Source organism: Diceros bicornis, chromosome 36 (genome assembly GCF_020826845.1).
Source record: "Diceros bicornis minor isolate mBicDic1 chromosome 36, mDicBic1.mat.cur, whole genome shotgun sequence".
Lineage (NCBI taxonomy): Eukaryota > Metazoa > Chordata > Mammalia > Perissodactyla > Rhinocerotidae > Diceros > Diceros bicornis.
The window spans coordinates 21,593,625-21,614,174 of NC_080775.1; the positions used below are offsets into that span (position 1 = coordinate 21,593,625).

A 20,550-nucleotide genomic window follows, 5' to 3' on the forward strand; every position below is an offset into this window, starting at 1 on the left:
CAGAGGTCAAACTAAAGTGACCATCAATTCTGTATAGAAGAAGAAAGGAACAGAGAAGGACTACTAAAACACTGAGAAAAAAAAAAAAGGTAAAAAATGGCAGTAAGTACATACTTATTAATAGCTACTTTAAACGTCAATGGACTAAATGCTCCAATTAAAAGGCATAGCGTGGCTGACTGGATAAAAAAACAAGACCCATATATATGCTGCATACAAGAGACACACTTCAGACCTAAAGACACTCACAAACTGAAAGTGAAGGGATGGAAAAAGATACTCCACACAAATGGCAATGAAAAGAAAGCTGGGGTAGCAGTACTCATATCAGACAAAATAGACTTTAAAACAAAAACTGTAAAAAGAGACAAAGAAGGGCATTACATAATGATCAAGGGAACAATCCAACAAGAGGATATAACACTTGTAAATATCTACGCACCGAATGTAGGTGCACCTAAATATATAAAGCACTTATTAACAGACATAAAAACAGAAATAGACAGTAACACAATAATAGTAGGGGACTTTAACACTCCACTTACACCAACGGATAGATCATCCAAACAGAAGATCAATAAGGAAACATTGGCCTTAAACGACACACTAGAACAGATGGACCTAGTAGTTATATACAGAGCATTCCATCCAAAAATCGAAGAATACACGTTCTTTACAAATGTACATGGAACATTCTCCAGGACTGATCACACATTAGGCCACAAAACAAGTCTCCATAAATTTAAGGAGATTGAAATAATAACAAGCATCTTTTCTGACCACAACGGTATGAAACTAGAAATCAACTATAGGAAGAAAATCAGAAAAGCCACAAATACGTGGAGATTAAACAAAATGCTACTGAACAACGACTGGGTTAACGAAGAAATCAAAGAAGAAATCAAAAAATACCTGTAGACAAATGAAAATGAAAATACGACATGCCAGAATTTATGGGATACAGCAAAAGCGGTTCTAAGAGGGAAGTTTATAGTGATACAGGCCTATCTCAACAAATAAGAAAAATCTCAAATAAACAATCTAACAATGCACCTAAAGGAACTGGAAAAAGAAGAACAAACCAAGCCCAAAATCAGTACAAGAAGGGAAATAATAAAAATCAGAGCAGAAATAAATGAAATAGAGACCAAAAAAAAATAGGAAAAATTAATCAAACCAAGAGCTGGTTCTTTGAAAAGATGAACAAAATTGACAAGCCTTTAAGCTAGACTCACCAAGAAAAAAAGAGAGAAGGCACAAATAAGTAAAATCAGAAATAAAAGAGGAGAGGTTACAACAGACACCTCAGAAATACAAAAGATTATAAGAGAATACTATGAAAAGCTATATGCCAACCAATTCGACAATCTGGAAGAAATGGATAAATTCTTAGAATCATACAACCTTCCAAAACTGGATCAAGAAGAAGTAGAGAATTTGAATAGACCAATCACCCGTAAGGAGATCAAAACAGTAATCACAAACCTCCCCAAAAATAAAAGTCCAGGACCAGACGGCTTCCCTGGGGAATTCTACCAAACATTCAAAGAAGACTTAATACCTATCCTTCTCAAACTCTTCCAAAAAATTGAGGAGGGGGGGAAGCTCCCTAACTCATTCTATGAAGCTGACATTACCCTGATACCAAAACCAGACAAGGACAACACAAAAAAAGAAAATTACAGGCCAATATCACTGATGAACATCAACGCAAAAATCCTCAACAAAATACTAGCAAATCGCATACAACAATACGTTAAAAAGATTATACACCATGATCAAGTGGGATTTATTCCAGGGATGCAGGGATGGTTTAACATTCGCAAATCAATCAACGTAATACACCACATTAATAAAATAAAGAGTAAAAATCCCATGATCATCTCAATAGATGCAGAGAAAGCATTTGACAAGATACAGCATCCATTTATGATGAAAACTCTGAATAAAATGGGTATAGAAGGAAAGTACCTCAACATAATAAAGACCATATATGAGAAACCCACAGCTAATATCATCCTCAATGGTGAAAAACTGAAAGCCATCCCTCTAAGAACAGGAACCAGACAAGGATGCCCACTGTCACCACTCCTATTTAACATAGTACTGGAAGTCCTAGCCAGAGCAATCAGGCAAGAGAAAGAAATAAAAGGGATCCAAATTGGAAAGGAAGAAGTGAAACTGTCACTATTTGCAGATGACATGATTTTATATATAGAAAACCCTAAAGAATCCACCAGAAAACTTTTAGAAGTAATAAACGAATATGGTAAAGTTGCAGGATACAAAATCAATATACATAATCAGTTGCATTTCTGTACACTAACAACGAAGTAGCAGAAAGAGAAATTAAGAATACCATCCCATTTACAATTGCAACAAAAAGAATAAAATACCTAGGAATAAATTTAACCAAAGAGGTGAAAGATCTGTACACTGAAAACTATAAAACATTTCTGAAAGAAATTGAAGAAGACACTAAGAAATGGAAAGATATTCCGTGCTCTTGGATTGGAAGAATTAACATAGTTAAGATGTCCATACTTCCTAAAGCCATCTATAGATTCAATGCAATCCCTATCAAAGTTCCAACAACATTTTTCACAGAAATAGAACAAAGAATCCTAAAATTTATATGGAACAACAAAAGACCCCGAATAGCTAAAGGAATCCTGAGAAAAAAGAACAAAGCTGGAGGTATCACACTCCCTGATTTCAAAATATACTACAAAGCTATAGTAACCAAAACAGCATGGTACTGGCACAAAAACAGACACACAGATCAATGGAATAGAATCGAAAGTCCAGAAATAAACCCACACATCTATGGACAGCTAATCTTTGACAAAGGAGCCAAGAACATACAATGAGGAAAAGAAAATCTCTTCAACAAATGGTGTTGGGAAAACTGGATAGCCATAGGCAAAAAAATGAAAGTAGACCCTTACCTTACACCACACACAAAAATTAACTCCAAATGGATTAAAGACTTGAATGTAAGACCTGAAACTGTGAAACTTCTAGAAGAAAACATAGGCAGTACCCTCTTCGACACTGGTCTTAGCAACATATTTTCAAACACCACGTCTGCCCGGGCAAGAGAAACAATAGAAAAAATAAACAAACGGGACTACATCAAACCAAAAAGCTTCTGCACAGCAAAGGAAACCATCAACAAAACGAAAAGACAACCTAACAATTGGGAGAAGATATTTGCAAACCATACTTCTGATAAGGGCTTAATCTCCCAAATATATAAAGAACTCATGCATCTCAACAACAAAAAAACTACCAACCCAATTAAAAAATGGGCAAAAGACCTGAACAGACATTTCTCCAAAGAAGATACACAGATGGCCAACAGACACATGAAAAGATGTTCAAAATCACTAACCATCTGGGAAATGCAAATCAAAACTACAATGAGATATCACCTCACGCCCGTCAGAATGGCTATAATTAACAAGACAGGAAACAACATGTGTTGGAGAGGATGTGGAGAGAAGGGAACTCTCATACACTGCTGGTGGGAGTGCAAACTGGGGCAGCCACTATGGAAAACTGTATGGAGATTCCTCAAAAAATCAAGGATAGAACTACCATATGATCCAGCTATTCCACTGTTGGGTATTTATCCAAACAACTTGAAAACACCAATTTGTAAAGGTCCATGCACCCCTGTGTTCATTGCAGCGTTATTCACAATAGCCAAGACTTGGAAGCAACCTAAGTGCCCATCAAGGGACGAATGGATAAAGAAGCTGTGGTATATATACACAATGGAATACTACTCAGCCATAAGAAACGATGAAATCCAGCCATTTGTGACAACATGGATGGACATTGAGGGTATAATGCAAAGTGAAATAAGTCAGAGGGAGAAGGTCAAATACCGCATGATTTCCTTCATTAAGTAGTAGATAATAACAACAATAAACAAACACATAGGGACAGAGATTGGATTGGTGGTTACCAGAGGGGAAGGGGGGAGGGAGGAGGGTGAAAGGGATAATTCGGTACATGTGTGTGGTGATGGGTTGTAATTAGTGTTTTGGTGGTGAACATGATGTGATCTGTGCAGAAATAGAAGTACAATGATGTACACCTGAAATTTTTACAATGTCATAAACCAATGTTACTGCAATAAACATATATGCCAAAATTGTAACAATTAAGTGGTTTGTTACAAAGACATAAAAAATAAGTGGTGTGTTAATTGTAACAATTAAGTGGTTTGTTACAAACACACACATAAGTTGTGTGTTAACTGTAACAAGTAGTTTGTTACAAAGACTACATAAAAATAAGTTGTGTGTGGTAAAATAAATCCTCAGGATGTAATGTACAGCATGGCGACTATAGTTAATAATACTGTATTGTATATTTGAGAGCTGCTCAGAGAGTAAATCTTAAAAGTTCTCATCACATGAAACAAAATTTGTAACTATGTGTGGTGATGGATGTTAACTAGACTTATTGTGGTGATCATTTAGCAATATATACATACACTGAATCATTTTGTTATACATCTGAAATCAGTATAATGTTATATATGTCAATTGTATCTCAAGAAAAAAAAAGGTAAGTCTATGAAAGCAATGAAATTGGTGTATTCACACTGACTCTACAGGCAAATTTTGAGTGAGTTTGATATTTTTCTCTTTTCTTGTAAATGTGATTTTCCCCCTCCTTTTGACTATTCTTAAACAGCTTAGAAAGTTTTTATGTAACAATTTTACTTAAAAATAACAATTACATAAAAATTATATTTAGAGTTTCATTTATTCATTGACTTATTCAATTTAATTAAAACCATTTCAACAATTCCTATAACATCAGCTTCTAGTGCAATCTTAGGTTTAATTTAACAATAATAATCATTTGCCCACCCTTACTCCCCACACACACATCAGTCAACCTGAATATGTAATCCTTGATCATCCTAAACTTTTCCCTCATAACAGAAGTCTGCTTTAAATAATTATCTGGTTGATTTGAATATTATTTGGTATTTGTAATTGTCAAAACTTTTTGAATTAAATTACGTGTTCCTTGAAACAATGTTCTATACAGTGTAGGTGTTCTTAATGACACTCATTAATATTCATAGCATTATATTAATTCATATATTCATTCATTCATCTACTTAATAAACATTTACTAGGTGCCAGGACACTGTATTCAATGCTGCAGACACAAAGATGAAAAAGAAACAGTCCCTGTTCTACAGTTGCCCAAACACCCGAAGGACTGTGGTAGGCAAAAAATGGCCCCCTAAACACGACCATGTTCAATTCCCTGGAACCTGGGGATATTTTACCTTACATGGCAAATGGAACTTTGCAGATGTGATTAAGGTTGAACACCTTGAGAGAGGAGATTATCCTGAATTATTCAAATTGGCCCAATCTACTCAGATGGGTCCTTAAAAGCAGAGAACCTTTCCCAGTTTTGGTCAGAGATGTGACTACCGAAGGACAGTCAGAGGGATGAAACACTGCTGGCTTTGAAGACGGAGGAAGGGGGCCATGATCTGAGGAAGGTGGGAGGCCTCTACAAGCTGGAAAAGGAATGCAGCCCTGCCTGATACACCTTGACTTTAGCCCAGTGAGACCCTTGTCAGACTTCTGACCCACAAAACTGTAAGATAATAAATTTGTGGGTAAGCCACTAAACTTGCAGCCATTTGTTAGAGCAGCAATAGGAAACTAAAGAAGGATCACTTTGTCCAACATGTTTATTGACAGATAAGGAAATTAAAATCCTCAAAGTCACACATTTAGGTAGTGGCAATGTACTCTTCGGGTTTGGAGAAAACATACTTCTCTCTTCTCAAACCACGGTCTGGTGTCAGGGTAAAGGCAGAAAGCTAGGAATTTCAGTATCTGAAGGGAAATAGGTCTCACCATTTTTCTCATGTGCATACCCTCAAAAGCACACAAGGTGTTTTGTAAAACTATGCATGTGGTGCCTGTGTATACATTGATAGGCATGAAGTGACCAGGGATCAATTATCTTTGTATTGTCTCCTGTGCCCAGATTGGTACCATGCACTTCTCTGGGAATCCGGGTAGGTGGAGGGAAATGAAGTCTGAACCCAAAATATTCACAGTGGAATTTTTTTTTTTTTAAACATTTATTTTTTTTTAATTAAGTAATTAATTAATTTTTTCCCCCAAAGCCCCAGTAGATAGTTCTATGTCATAGCTGCACATCCTTCTAGTTGCTGTATGTGGGATGCGGCCTCAGGATGGCTGGAGAAGCAGTGTGTCGGTGTGCGCCCGGGATCCGAACCCGGGCCACCAGCAGCGGAGCGTGCGCACTCAACCACTAAGCCATGGGGCCGGCCCTTTTTTTTTTTTTTTTTTGTGAGGAGATCAGCCCTGTGCTATCATCTGCCAATCCTCCTCATTTTTTTTTTGCTGAGGAAGACTGGCCCTGGGCTAACATTCGTGCCCATCTTCCTCCACTTTATATGGGACACCGCCACAGCATGGCTTGCCAAGCAGTGCATCAGTGTGCACCTGGGATCCGAACTGGTGAACCCCAGGCTACTGCAGCAGAGCGCGCACAGTTAACCGCTTGTGCCACCGGGCCAGCCCCCGACAGTGAAATTTTTAAAAGAATAGAGATTTCACCTCCATGAATTCAGTCAACAAGTATTTATCAAGCACCTACTACGTGACAGGGACTCTTTGAAGTACTTGGATAGACATAACAGTGAACAAAACAGATAAAATCCCTACCCTCATGCAGCTTACATTCTATTGGGGGAACCAGAGAGCAAACAAAATTAATAAATAAATTAATGTTAAGTAGTGTTAAATGCTCTGAATAAAAATAAAACAATGGAAAAGGACAGAGTGTATATGCATGGGAAAGATATAGATATAGAAAATTAGACAAAAAGAGCAGGACTGGGAAAATGCCTTCTTTAATAGTATGTTCAACTTTTCCTAAAATCAGTGAGAACTGTCTCTAGTGTTCAATGGAAGACTTCAACATACTGATAATTTAGTCAAGGTTTTCCATATTATATAACAATACAAATGAAACAAAGACTTTCAAAACAAAAACCATTGGTATTTTTAGGTTTCCCATTTACTATTGTAATACAGTAAGTTGGGTAATCAATAGGATAGACTTTGCACTAAACATCAATGACAATTATAGCATTGGGGTATTTTAGGACTTTCTAGATTTTCGATGCCTCCTAGACTTGAGTAACTATAGGACCCCATGTTGATTTTATCCCTTCTTCTGATACTGAACTGTAGGTGGTTCAGTAATTACTAATATAGTATTTTCCACATACAATGCCTTAAGTACAAGTAACTCTATTTAGAGAGTGGCAAAGAAAGCACAGAAAATTTAATTACTGCTGAATTTAAGGGAAAATCCAAATTTACATAATCACTTTCATATGATATTAACACAGTAAGACAATGTTCAAAACTCACTTTGAAGTGTTTCAAGTTCAGCTCTAGTCAATGCATCTTCCTTTTCCTTCAATCTTGTTTCTTTATATTTAGCATAAAACTGCCCAGCATCCTTAAAAAAGAAGTTATAAATTAACATAAAAGTCAGTTTGCTTTATTTTAACATAACTTCATTTTAAAGCAGCATATTCATCTAGCAAGCAGTCTTTCTTTGTGTTCACGTTTTCAAATTTTATGATGAACAGAAGAAACTGAATAAACACTTCTCTAGGATTTTTCTCTCTTAGAGAGCTGATTAAAGCCAGAAATTGCAAGTATAAATTTGAGAAATAGCTTTTCTCTCAGATATGGAAGGGAGGTTTCCTCTTCCTGTTTTCTTCCATTATGTATTTTCTCAATATTGTGCTAGGGCATGGACAGAGAGCAGAAAAACGCTCCTGCTGAACTGAATTGAATTATTTGGTACAGAAAATTATATTATTGTGACTAACAAAGTACTAACACTATTTTCATATTAGTCCCTTAACTCCAAAACATTTTCAAAATTATTATATGCAAAGCTGATTATGAAACCTCTATGACCATGTGGATACAAGTGAAAGTTGTCACTCCTCCTTCCCCACACTAAGAGACCACTTTCTACCACAGAAGATTGAGGATTGAGGACACACACTTTACACAAATACTTAGGTGCCGAGAAACAGTGGCTCAAGTCTCAAGGAGTGGCACATAGGTAAGACTTTAGCAGAGTACTGAAAAAAGACTAGGACTTCAATGATCACAGACACAGAAATAAACAAATTGTTGCTCTAGGCATATGAAAATCCTGACAATGAAAAAAAACAACAACAGATCATTTTCCACCACCCCAGGACTCAAACTTCATCTGTTCTATAGCAGTACTACTTGTAACTGTCAGGCTACACGGTGTGATGCTTCTATGTCTTTGTGTATGTCTTTGTGCCCTCTAGCTGGAATATGGTGTTCCCCTGTCATTATTCTGAAGAACTCCTATTCATCCTTGAAAACTCCATTCAAGCATCACCTCCTTTGCAAATCTTTCTGACCTTCCCTGGCAGAATAATTTTCTCTTGTACACTTCTTCTGTATTTAAATACATTTCTATAATTGCTTATACCACGCTATATTCTCTCCTAGAAAATGCGAAATTTGAGATGGGGTACTTGTATGCTCAGAGCACTTACTGAGTATCTGGCATACAGCAGGTACTCAACAAACGTTTACTGAACTGAACTAGATTGAAATATATGAGAAAACTTGTAAAAAAAGAAATGAAACAGCTTGATGATTGACTGATGTGGAATAATAAGAAAAAGCGAGGTATCGAGGATAACCCTAGGGTAACATTCACAGATTGTAAGATTCCTAGAGCAGATAAATCATAGACCCATCTGAGAGGGTTTTATATCTGCAGGAAATAAAGGAACAAAACCAATCCTTGGCTATATCTCGATTCAGATGTAAACGCATGAACACTTAAACCCTCGAGTGGGATTATCTCTTTTCATTTATGATCATCCAAGTTAAAGGCTTTCTCCTGGGGTCTATGTCTCTTGGGGTTATATCAGAATTCTCCCACTTGATAATGAATTAGGGAAATAATAGAGTATTTCTAAAATTATTGAATCAACATAATAAAGATGTATCTCTTACTCTTTCCATTCCCACTTTTATGATCCTACCTCATTTCTACTAGAAGGATTTCCACAAGCCCTGGGCCGGCTAAATAGTGGTATAATTTGAAGGGCACAGAAGGCATGCACCTGACTTACTCATCCTCCCATGCCCATATATGCTTTAAATTTCAACAATGTTTTGAATTAAAGTTTTATGGTCACTTAACATTCCCTGGGCTCCTAAAAAACTCAACCTTGGAATAGTATTATTTTATATTAAACCATATCAGTCATTTATTCTTTGGTGTGAATGAATGAATGAGCTTATTAGCTTCTTTCCAGAGAGTAGTTTTTAATAGTAGGGAAAAGGAAAGGTCAAGAAGGCACTGGCTCCTGAAGGGGAATAGGAATGGTGGCACCATGCAAAAGAGGGGCACAGATAAGTTATTTATGAAGTGTGAAAGAAGGTAAGTTGAAATCAAACATCATAGTATAGTATACTGAGACATAATATGGTGATAAAGAGGGCAGATTTTGGAGCCAGACTACCTGGATTAAGATCTCATTTTTGTCATCTTACTAGCTATGTGACATTCAGCAAGTTACTCTGCTTCTCTGTGGGTGAATTTTCTCATCCATAAAATGGGGAAACAAAGTACCTAACTCATAGAGCTGTTCTGAAGATTAAATGTGTTAACATATGGGAAACACTTAGAATAACATCCTGCACACAGTTAGGTCCTATATGTGTTACCTATTTGCATTATTACTTCATCATTTTGTCAAGAACCTTATTCTCCCCCACAAAGTAAGGGTGAGTTTTTCTGCTTCATACTTCACCAAAACTCCTCCTGCAGAATCCTGTATCTTCTTGCTTATATGACTTCTCCTTACCTACACCCTCTTCACCTCAATGCAAAAATATTTTTGTGGCTAATAGCAATCTCTTCTTAGTGGTCCTACCAAAACTGAACATTTCCCTGCTAATGTTTCTTCCTTCTGCTAATGCACAGAATTCCACTAAAAATTCTTCTTTGAAATACCCATTAGATTGAAAACCATACTTACCTGAGAACTGCAATGCACCCAGTCACCTTAACCTACTGCACCTAATTCCAAGAGTTTTAATACATTCCCTAGTCTCACTCACTGTTTGTTCTAGGCAAATAATCCCATCTTTATTTTGCTCCATTTCTAAGCATTTATTTAAATGTTTCTCATGTTTTTTCTTTCTTTCAGATCTTACTTGTACTTTCAAATTATAATTACAATATGCCCACTCCAGGAAGAATTACTTCTTTAATAAACCTATGACCTCAAATAATTCTACTGTACTCAACAAACTCTACATTGTTCCAACCATCCTTGTGCACAGTTTGGTATACCACACTTTAAGATGCACTGACAAACTGGAAGACTTTAAAAGGAAAGTGGTCAAATGGTGGGATAGCTTGAAACTATATTTAAAAGGGATTGGAGATGAGACAATTAGGGATAACCTGCTAACTACCATAGAATATTTTAAGGGTTATTATGGGAAAGAATGATGTGAATTACTAAATATGGTTCCAGAAAAGGAAGTTTTGATTTTAGATAAATATAAAGAAGAGCTTTCTAATAATTAAAATTACCTGAAAATGAAATAGACTGACTTTGGAAGTAATATTCCCGAAGAGACCAAGTGGCTATATTCTTTAAGGTATGCTCTAGAGAAGATTCATGTGTTCAAAAGGGGTTGAACAAGAGCCGTTGTTTTCAATCTTTTTTCCCTGCCATTCGTCATGAGGGGCCAATTCACATGAATACATTTGTTAAGTAGAGAAAATAAACACAAAGTCTCATTTTGAGTCCAGCATAAGCCCCAGTTTACCTACACAGGAAATTGTGGATTTCTTGTGCATATAAACTTCTCATCCATCTTTGTAGACACTGCCTGGCACATAACAGAAGCTTAATAAATATTCAATGAAGGAATGCTTACTTTAATCAATCAGGACTCTGGACTGCCTAGGTTTACCTCCACAATACTGTATTAAAACTATGGAGTTTACATTATTCCAAACAGAAAGAGTTCCTATTCTTGAGGAGTTTATAATCCTTACGGATGGAACATGAGCAAAAGGTTTTTTTTTGGTGAGGAAGATTCGTCCTGAGCTAACATCCGTTGTCAATCTTCCTCTTTTTTTTTTGCTTGAGAAAGATTAGCTCCGAGCCAACACCCATGCTGATCCTCCTCTATTCTGCATGTGGGATGCCTCCGCAGCATGGCTGATGAGTGGAGCAGGTCCATACCCAGAATCTGACCATGTGAACCCGGACTGCTGAAGCAGAGCCCACAGAACTAGAACCACTTGGCCATGGGGCTGGCCACCAAAAGTTTTTACTCTAGAAGTAACTCCCTTAAAGCTTAACAAAATTTTTTGAAGGGCTCAAAGCTTGTCTGCATAGACATCAAGTAGGGGACTGATTTTACATTACAGGACTACAGCAAACTTAAAGAATTTATAGGTTATGGGTGTTCTTTGTATGGAATTGTAGAGCTTGGGCTCCTGCACAGGAAGACATTAAACAGTTATATTTGTTTATACTTAAAATTTATTTATCTATTTGCTGAGGAAGATTTGCTCTGAGCTAATATCTGTTGCCAATCTTCCTCTCTTTGCTTGAGGAAGATTGGCCCTGAGCTAACACCTATGCCCATCTTCCTCTATTTTGTATGTGGGTCACCACCACAGCATCCCTGCCAACAAGTGGTGTAGGTCTGGCCCAGGATCTGAGCCCAGGCTGCTGAAGCAGAGTGTGCTGAACTTAACCACTAGGCCATCGGGCCAGCCCCTACACTTACTTATTGAACTATTATTATATATGTTGTATTTTGTTAGGTTATATGGAGATTATATGATAAGACAAGCAGTTGCTCTTACAGCATATATAAAATATAACTAGGAATATTAACCAAAATATGGAATATAAACTACATGAGAACAGGGATTGTCCTAAAAAAAACTTTTTTTTGTATTTCCAAGGCCTAGAAGAGTACTTGGCACATAGTAAGCACTCAATAAATATTTGTTGAATGGATGACTGGAAGAGAGAGTGGTGTTCACCCAAAATTCTATCTGTTTCCCCACATTTCTTTGTCCTCTTGAGATTAGGTGGGGTCATGGGACTAGTTCTGGATGTGCTGTGGATGGAAATATCATGTATCAAACAAAAGCATCAAAAACCTTGTGCAATTCTCCAGCTCTCTGTTCTCGCCAGAGTGAGCAAACAGGCCACATGTTCCAGATGGGTACAGCTCGAAGATGGTGAAGACGTCATTGTTCTGAGTTCCTAAATGGCTAGTTAGTGCAGAATGCCCCCTTTCCTACCAACAGTGGGTAAGCAGCATAAACTAGAAAAAAATTTTGAGTCACTGGAATTCAGGATGATCTGTACCTTGCCATAGTCTATCAGTATATCCTGATTATAACACAAATAGTAAGGGCTATGAAGTTAGTACAGAGAACATGCAATGGGAAGTTTTCAGCTGGCCTGATTAGGAAAGGCTTCATATTGATGATGACAATTTATCTAAGCCTTGAAGATGTAATATTCCCAAGTCAGTGAGCTGTGAGATGGAGGATATCCATATCATAAACTTTTAACACTATTGACATAGTTCATTTAAGTGATAAAATAATATGCTGAGCTGGCATTGTCTGTCATGTTTTGGTTTACTTTTACTTCTCTATATAAACTTTAAAAAAAATATTATACAGTCCAAGGAAAACTTAGGAAGGAAGGGTGCTGATCTAGAGTGGTATGAGCAGGGAAACAGTACCACCGTCCCAACAGGAATAAGGAACACAGAAGAGCTCCGAGGAGAGAGGGAGCTGCAAAAAAGATGGAGGATGCTCCATTTCTTTTTTTGACTGTTTGACGGCACAAATCTCCTCTTTTGTTTGAAGCTTACATAGTATAACCTTCAACACAGGAAAATATTGTACATTTCTGAAAATCTGCCCACAAAGTCAATTGCTCTATATCAAATTTTGTTCTCCTACTGACTTATACTATAATCTCAGAATTACATATATTGTGAAACAAAATTACAATGAAGAACACAGGAAAACTTTAAAATTGTATACTTTGAATAAGAGTCAAAATATTTTTACAGAACTATAGTACCAGTGAATTCACAAGAAGTAATAAAATAAAAATAAAACAGAAAACCAGAAGCTATGCCTCCCTCTGCCTGAGTCAGTAGTATTCAAGAAGATGTAAGATGCAAGCCCTAAAAGCTCCTTTTTCCATTTGGACTAAGAGACAGAAGTGACCGCAGAAGTCATCTATTCAGCCCCAACTCAATGCGAGAATCCTGCTACAATTTTTATAATAATTATGATCGGCCTGAATACTCTGACAGGGAGTTTAAGATCAGACAGCTTATTCACTCACTATAAAGCTAGTTATGCAGCTGTTAGAAAAATTTATTCTTTCTTGGCTTTCCTATTTCTTACATTTAAATATTTATTTTAATCTGCTTTAAGTTTCATTTCTACCAGTAACTAGTTGTGTCACTTGGAGCAAATTGCCTCACCAATCTGAGTGTTAAGTGTTATTCATCTATAAAATATGGAATTGATGAGATTATATAACTCTAACATCCTACCTAACACTTTTGTGATATTTTTAATCTTTTCTACTTCTAGCAATAACGTACAAAACTCTGCTTTATTTTCTGTCTTTCGACCTCTGAGTAATTGCATCTTATGCCCTCCTTTCAGAGGGTAGAAGGAACGGAATCTTTGTCTTACGTTGTGAGGTCTTTCCAATTTTCCTGTATCCCTTTGTCCTTCTGTAGCACTAGAGTTTCAGCCCTATAAAAATTCAGAAGGGCTTTTCCATCCTTTTTCATTTGTTTATGTATTTCTTACATAAAGTAAGTCTGCAAAGTTTTAAAGAAAGTTATTAAAGTACTAAAAGTAAGCTTCCTCATCGCTTGGAAAATCTGTGTTTAACTCTGAGTAGAAGGGCAGGCAACTCAGCTTGCTACAAACGTCTTCTAGCCTTTTAGAAGCTTTTTTCCCTGCTAATTAGCCGTGAATGTTTTGTTTATTTGGTTTCTGACAGAGTCCCAGCAAGCAGAAGCAAAGGGGCTAGAAAGGAAGGGCCCTGACTATACAGAGGGTGACCCCCAGGCTTGCCCACAGTTGTAATTTCCATGGGAGAAGCTTCTTGGGAGGGAGGAAGCCTCCATTTATAAATAGTTCCATAAAGTACAGTATTCTCTTTACTCTCTCAAGCAACTTTTATTTTATTTTTTAAGGTAAAAGTCACAGCACTACAGAGAAGATGCCTCTATTTTCTCAGACACTGCTCCTAGGTCACCTATAAACTCTGATGGGGGTGGGGCTACGCATGCTGGAAATTTCCTACAATAATTTTTAGTTTAACTGTGTTCATGTAAGATCAGCTTGGTAGTGAGAAAAGATGGGATTGCGACTTAGTGGGAAAAATTTACAACAATAGGCAATACACACCTAAAGGAGTTTCATATTTTATAAATTACGCTGCTGAGAAATGTAACACCACGTAGAGAGAAACTTGAATGGTGAATTCCCAGAGAATCAAACAAACTATCAAACAAATAAGTTCTGAATACTCAAGATCTGTTTCATCTCAGAAAATGTAGAGAACTATGAACAAACTATGATTTACTTTGGCAATCACTTGGGATATTTGGCACTTAGTGATTTTGTATGAGAAATTGATAGTATTAACAATCTAAATTATTATGGGCTCCAACACAAATAGGCAGTGACAAAAACTAAGCTAAAAGAGTTAAACTGAAAATATGCACATAGTATTGGTTATATTTCATGAATTGTTTGCGACTTTCACGGCTATGAATGTTTCAGAGCATATATGATCAATTTAAAAATATCCAAGAAGGGCATTTTGGAGGTTAGAAAAATTTCTTGGCATTATAGTCTGAATATAGCCAACAGAGATGACTGGTTTGGTCAGATTCCAAGAGAATGTACTCCCTTCAAAACTACCATGAGAACAGAAACAGACCTGTAAGATACAAAAGTGTCATTAGGGCTATGCTTTTAATGTTAATATTAAATTCTAGCTTCAAAGCACACAGTGCCTCTCTTGATATAGTTCAAGCTCCCTGTTACATTCTAATTCATATTCCATGTCCTCTGTTGACCATTCCACTTGCTTTCTTAGCTATCTAAACACATCTTCTCAAGTTTCCCCAGTTTCTATGCACAGTCTTGCATTTTACTCTTCTCTAATGTTCTCTCATCTCTCTGTGCACACACTAAGCTTCCATCTATTCATCAATTTACAAACACTCTCCAGATTCTTTTTCTTTGGTTTCTCATTTGACTTTTTACTTTTCTGCAAATGTGGGTAAATGAATGATATGGGGCAGAGATTTTGCTAAATATACTAATATCCATACATCCTTTCATTGGATATTTTCCATCTGGGAAATGTTTGATATTAATGTAACATTATCAAATACTTTACATGTATCATGTATAATAGTTTCTAGTTCTTTGGCCTCATTCTTCTAAGCTACCAATTCTTATAATTCTCCCAATATTTTCTCAGAGGAAAGGAAAGGAATAAAACCCAGTGCTGGAAGTAATAAGGACCTTCTCAAAAAGCAAGGGGAACTATGAAAGATATCCTTTACCTCTACCCAGCCTGATCACAGAACCACTTTGAATGCTTTCTGCCCATTATGTACTCTAACTCTTTCAGTCGTAACAATATATACATATCTTGGACAGATGTGCGTGATGGGAATACTTCATTGTCTTATCAATAAACTTTATTCTGTCTAAACATCCATTATAAATTTGTCATATCAGATTTATCTATTAGAGTAGAAATTCCTAAATGGCTATATACAGAGCCTGGAGACCTAGGATATAGTCTTAGATGATGGTAGTGCTATGTGATACCGTTTTTTTAAAATAAGCAGTTGTACAATGGGGTCTAGTCATCTTTCAAGGCTCAGTTCAAGTGGCTCCTTTTTTTTTAGCTTTCCTTGGTCATCCTAAATAGAGACAATCTTACTTCTCTGAACATCTACAGAAGTCACTGTTTATACTGCACATGTGAAGCTTATATACCATACTGTATTATTATTATACCACATTGTATAACTATTTTAATTCATGTGTTGTAAGCTCTACCTGACTCTAAGGTCCTAGAAGGCATATTCATCTCTATAGCCTCTTATAGTGCCTTGTTCTGATATGTTTAATAAATTTTTATTAAATCAGCTAAACTGTTTTTTCTAAACATATAACCAGATGAAGCTTTATACATCAAATACTGATATAACTATTCTCATTTGTGAATTTTTTGGGGACAGGAGGAGGATAGAAAATAATTTAGGCAAACTAATCAGGCAATAAGAAGCTTTCCCAGCTATCTTAGATGCTAAGTAAAAAATACTGAACTTAGGAGCATAAGCTGAACCAGAACTGCCACTTTTCCAAATCCTACTGGATAACCATATATGAATGGGAAGTGTAATAAAAGAATGGGTATTTAAGGAAGAATGGGAGGATAAAAGTTGGAGATGAAGAGCTGTTGATACAATAAGGACAAAATTTGGGTAGAGATTCTGCTAGTGTGAAGGCCATTTGCTAGAAGTCTCTGATCTCCCACTTTTAGTTTAGACCTTCCTTCTCATCCAATAGCTATACATTTTTAATGAACTCTTCATGAAATTCAAAGGATTCACACACAGAAGTAAAACTCAACTGATATCTGCTTAACTAACTTACTGTATGCTTATATGACCTGGTTGTGTTAGCTCTTAAACCTGTTTGTGTCAATGATACTTGTTATTGTGACTATATGATTAAATTAAATATTACATTAAAAAGATGAAAAGTGAGTAGAAAATGAGAGTCGTTTCTATGAAAACCAAGTAGATGCTTCGGAAAGCTCAATAAAAGAGTTCCTTTTTTTTTTTTTTTTTAATTTTATTTATTTATTTTTCCCCCAAAGCCCCAGTAGGTAGTTGTATGTCATAGTTGCACATCCTTCTAGTTGCTGTATGTGGGACTCGGCCTCAGCATGGCCGGAGAAGCGGTGCGTCGGTGCGCGCCCGGGATCCGAACCCGGGCTGCCAGCAGCAGAGCGCGCAAACTTAACCGCTAAGCCATGGGGCCGGCCCAATAAAAGAGTTCCTAAAAATGCTGTTGACTAGATGTCAGTCAGTCAGTTAAAAGACTGGGGGAAATCATAAAAAGCTCTAAAGATTAGCCAATTACATTGCTTCACAAGAGTCTAGTTTAACTCTTCTTTAAAGAAATCAACTGGAAATTTGTCCTTAAAGAAACCAAGATTATAGGTATGGCTTATGCAAGAAAGGAGACTCCTATTTAGAAATAAACAATGACCCTATATCACAAGAGTGGTGAATAAATGTAAAGTGTATGCTTAAAATTTTTAAGGCTATGTGTATCAATTTTTATACTTAGGGCTCTAGTAAGGCTCTTTTTCGACCACTGTACCGATTATGAATCCAGATTGCTTCAGGTAAAGAGGGTTTATTCTAAATGCAATAAATATCTTATTTAGAAAGATTTCACAAAAGTGTCACATAAAAACATCAGTGTTGTAAATAGGCATATGTACTCACATTACACAATTTTATGGATGATAAATTAATACAAAGGTCACAGCAGACTGAAAAAAAAGAAGACAAAAGTCTAATCCTAATGGCAACTATTCAGTATTGCTTTGCTGATGCTTATGAAAGCATAAGCTATATGCTTACCAATCTAAAACACTTTCACTATTACAATTTGTATCAGAGTCTACTATATTACATTATTTTGTTAGTGAACATGAGAAAAACTAATCTTATGTCCTCAAAGCAGAATTAAAATATCAAGCATTTGCTTAAAAAAAAAGGAAAACCATCTATATAATAATGTACACCTGAAATTTACACAACGTTTTAAGCCAATATGACCTCAACAAAATAATCAAAAATAAATAAAGGAAAATTGCCTTGTTTTTCTTCTTGGAGTACATTTATCAGAAAGAAATAATTCGAACAAAATTTAACAATTAGATTTACAAGGTTTTGAAAACCCAATGCCTAGCAGCATCTCAAAACTGAAAGGCAACAGGTACTATCAAGTAAGTAAAAACTTTAAAAATCAGCCTAATCCAACGGTTTAAGAAAGCAGAGTTTCTAAAGAGATTAAAAAGGTTTTGTAAAATTCCTTATTTTTGTAAGTTTTATATAAATTTATGATGAGGCAAAATACTTAATCTGTTAGGTCTAGATATCACAGGCAGATAAATTAAAATAATAACTTGTAAATCTAAGCTATCTTAATATACTGGTTTTATTTTTGCAAATTACCCTACATGCTAACCAAGAAGTATGTTATTTTTACCAAATGAACTTTGTTTCAAATGACTTAGATTAAAATTACAAAAGGGGTTTCAGATTGACATTTTATGTGATGTTCTATTTATATTGTCTCATAACTATACTTTTAAATCCATCTACACTCTGGTTTGCCTGTTGACAGATTCTAAAGCTGGCAAAAAATAATCACTCTTAAAAAAACATAAGAGAACATGTCCTAAAATATTTTTCTGTCACATCTTCTCATAAACATACTGGTATGACAAATATACTTTCCCTCTCTCTTATTAAGTCTGACATAAAATAGCATACAAGGATTGTGGGTTTTTATTCAAATAAACAATATAATGTGCTAAACAAGTTAAAAACAAAAGCTTTTAAATTACCAAAGTACTTCAACTTTCTCTATTAACTGAAAGCAAAATATACAATTATGTAAACAATAACTATTAAGATGAACTATTTTGATGGAAGAACTGGTAAATAATTTCTCAATGGCTGGAAAGAAATATACTAGTGATTTTTAATTCATGTTCCCTTCAAATATTAAATTTTCTTTAGAAAGGAAAAAGGAGAATAAAATCCAGAAGTTGGAGTCATTCCTTTCCTTAAACGATTAAGAAAAACAGCTGTGATAGATGGAAAAAAGTGGGTAGAACTAGACAGAAATTATCTGGCTCTCTAGCTCTTTCTAAATATTTATTTTCTGAAATGAAACATTTCCTCCCCAAAATTGCAGCCTCAAAGAACCTCAAAATTTGTATAACAAAACTATATATATACTTTCAAATATTATGCTTATGTGTTGAGAATTTTCTAACCCGATGCAATAGTTAATATTAGCAAAGTAATAATTTAATAAAATATGCCTTGGTACGCTAAATATAAAAGAATAAGAGGAATTGCCATATAAACATGATATGTACCCACATTCTATTGTTTGATCAAGACTAACTAGCAACAGAAACTTTCATTACCAGTATAAGACAAAATATCCTCACTCCTCTTAAAGTTGCAAATAAAATGGAAAGCAATATATATTTTGCATAATTATACAGATGCTCATGTAAAGTTTTTTTTATGCTATGTATTTAAATACTATTAAAATAATGGGTGACAAGCTATTTGAGTCCTGATCTTTTTTACTGAATACATCTTAAATGATAATAGCTGATTAAATTTTTATTGCTTTTATATCTGCCCTAATTCCAGTGTCTTGGAATTCTAAGGTATTCTAAAAGCACTGTAAAAGACAGTTATAGGAACAGATACTTAAATAATTTTAGAACTATTCTAAATTAGGTTTACACTTATAAAAACACTATTTAGTTCAATCAGCATTATGAAACAGCCACTGTATACCAGCATTCAAAGAGCGGACATGGGCATAAATTATTTCATGAATAATTAAAATGAAAGCATCTAATATTATATCAAAGAGGTACATTTTACCTGGATTAGATGAGGCAATGCTTTTAGTGTAAGGCAAAACCAAATCCCCAGCTTGCATGGAAGCAAATCATGCCATTGTGGCTTCAGCAGCAGTCTAAAGGGAAAACAAAAAAACAAAGAAGCAAAATACAGAGAGAAAGTTGAAAAACAAAATATTTTTATAATAGATAATTTCTGTTTTGAATGGCTATTTCAACAAAAAAAATGAAGAAAATTTTCAGTGAATGACAGTTATCACTTAATCTGACTTATTCTCTCAGGAAATACAGTAGTTACAACAAATGCAATATATATAGCAAGTAAGAGAATCTAGGGGAAGGAGGCTTCTAATCAAGTTATAAAGATAAAGAAACAAAAGCCCTCTTTCTAACCCGGACTTTTCATCAGTTCTGCAAAATGAATTCTTAAACCTTATGATTACTTCAGCTATAAAAGACTAAACATCATCAGAGTATCCCCAAGTGCTGACAAGCAGATATGAAGACTGTAGCATAAACAAACCAATACATAAAAATTAATGTCATTTGCAGTTCACCGAAGCATTACTCACTGATGTCACCAGAACAGAAGACAGGCAGAATAGTCTCTGATCTCCCTCTCACATTGATCCAGT

The 20,550-nt window shown here is 35.5% G+C and overlaps 1 protein-coding gene across 1 annotated transcript in view; it reads right to left on the reverse strand.

Annotated features, from left to right (window-relative positions):
• The window catches only part of DNAJC1 (DnaJ heat shock protein family (Hsp40) member C1), a 227,861-nt gene that overhangs the window by 118,367 nt on the left and 88,944 nt on the right, over positions 1-20,550 (reverse strand). The window contains exons 6-7 of the mRNA XM_058532553.1: positions 19,938-20,031; positions 7,461-7,551 (exon numbers count right to left, since the gene is read on the reverse strand). Of these exons, the coding sequence (XP_058388536.1) occupies positions 7,461-7,551; positions 19,938-20,031 (185 nt within the window). The remainder of the gene's footprint in view (positions 1-7,460; positions 7,552-19,937; positions 20,032-20,550) is intronic.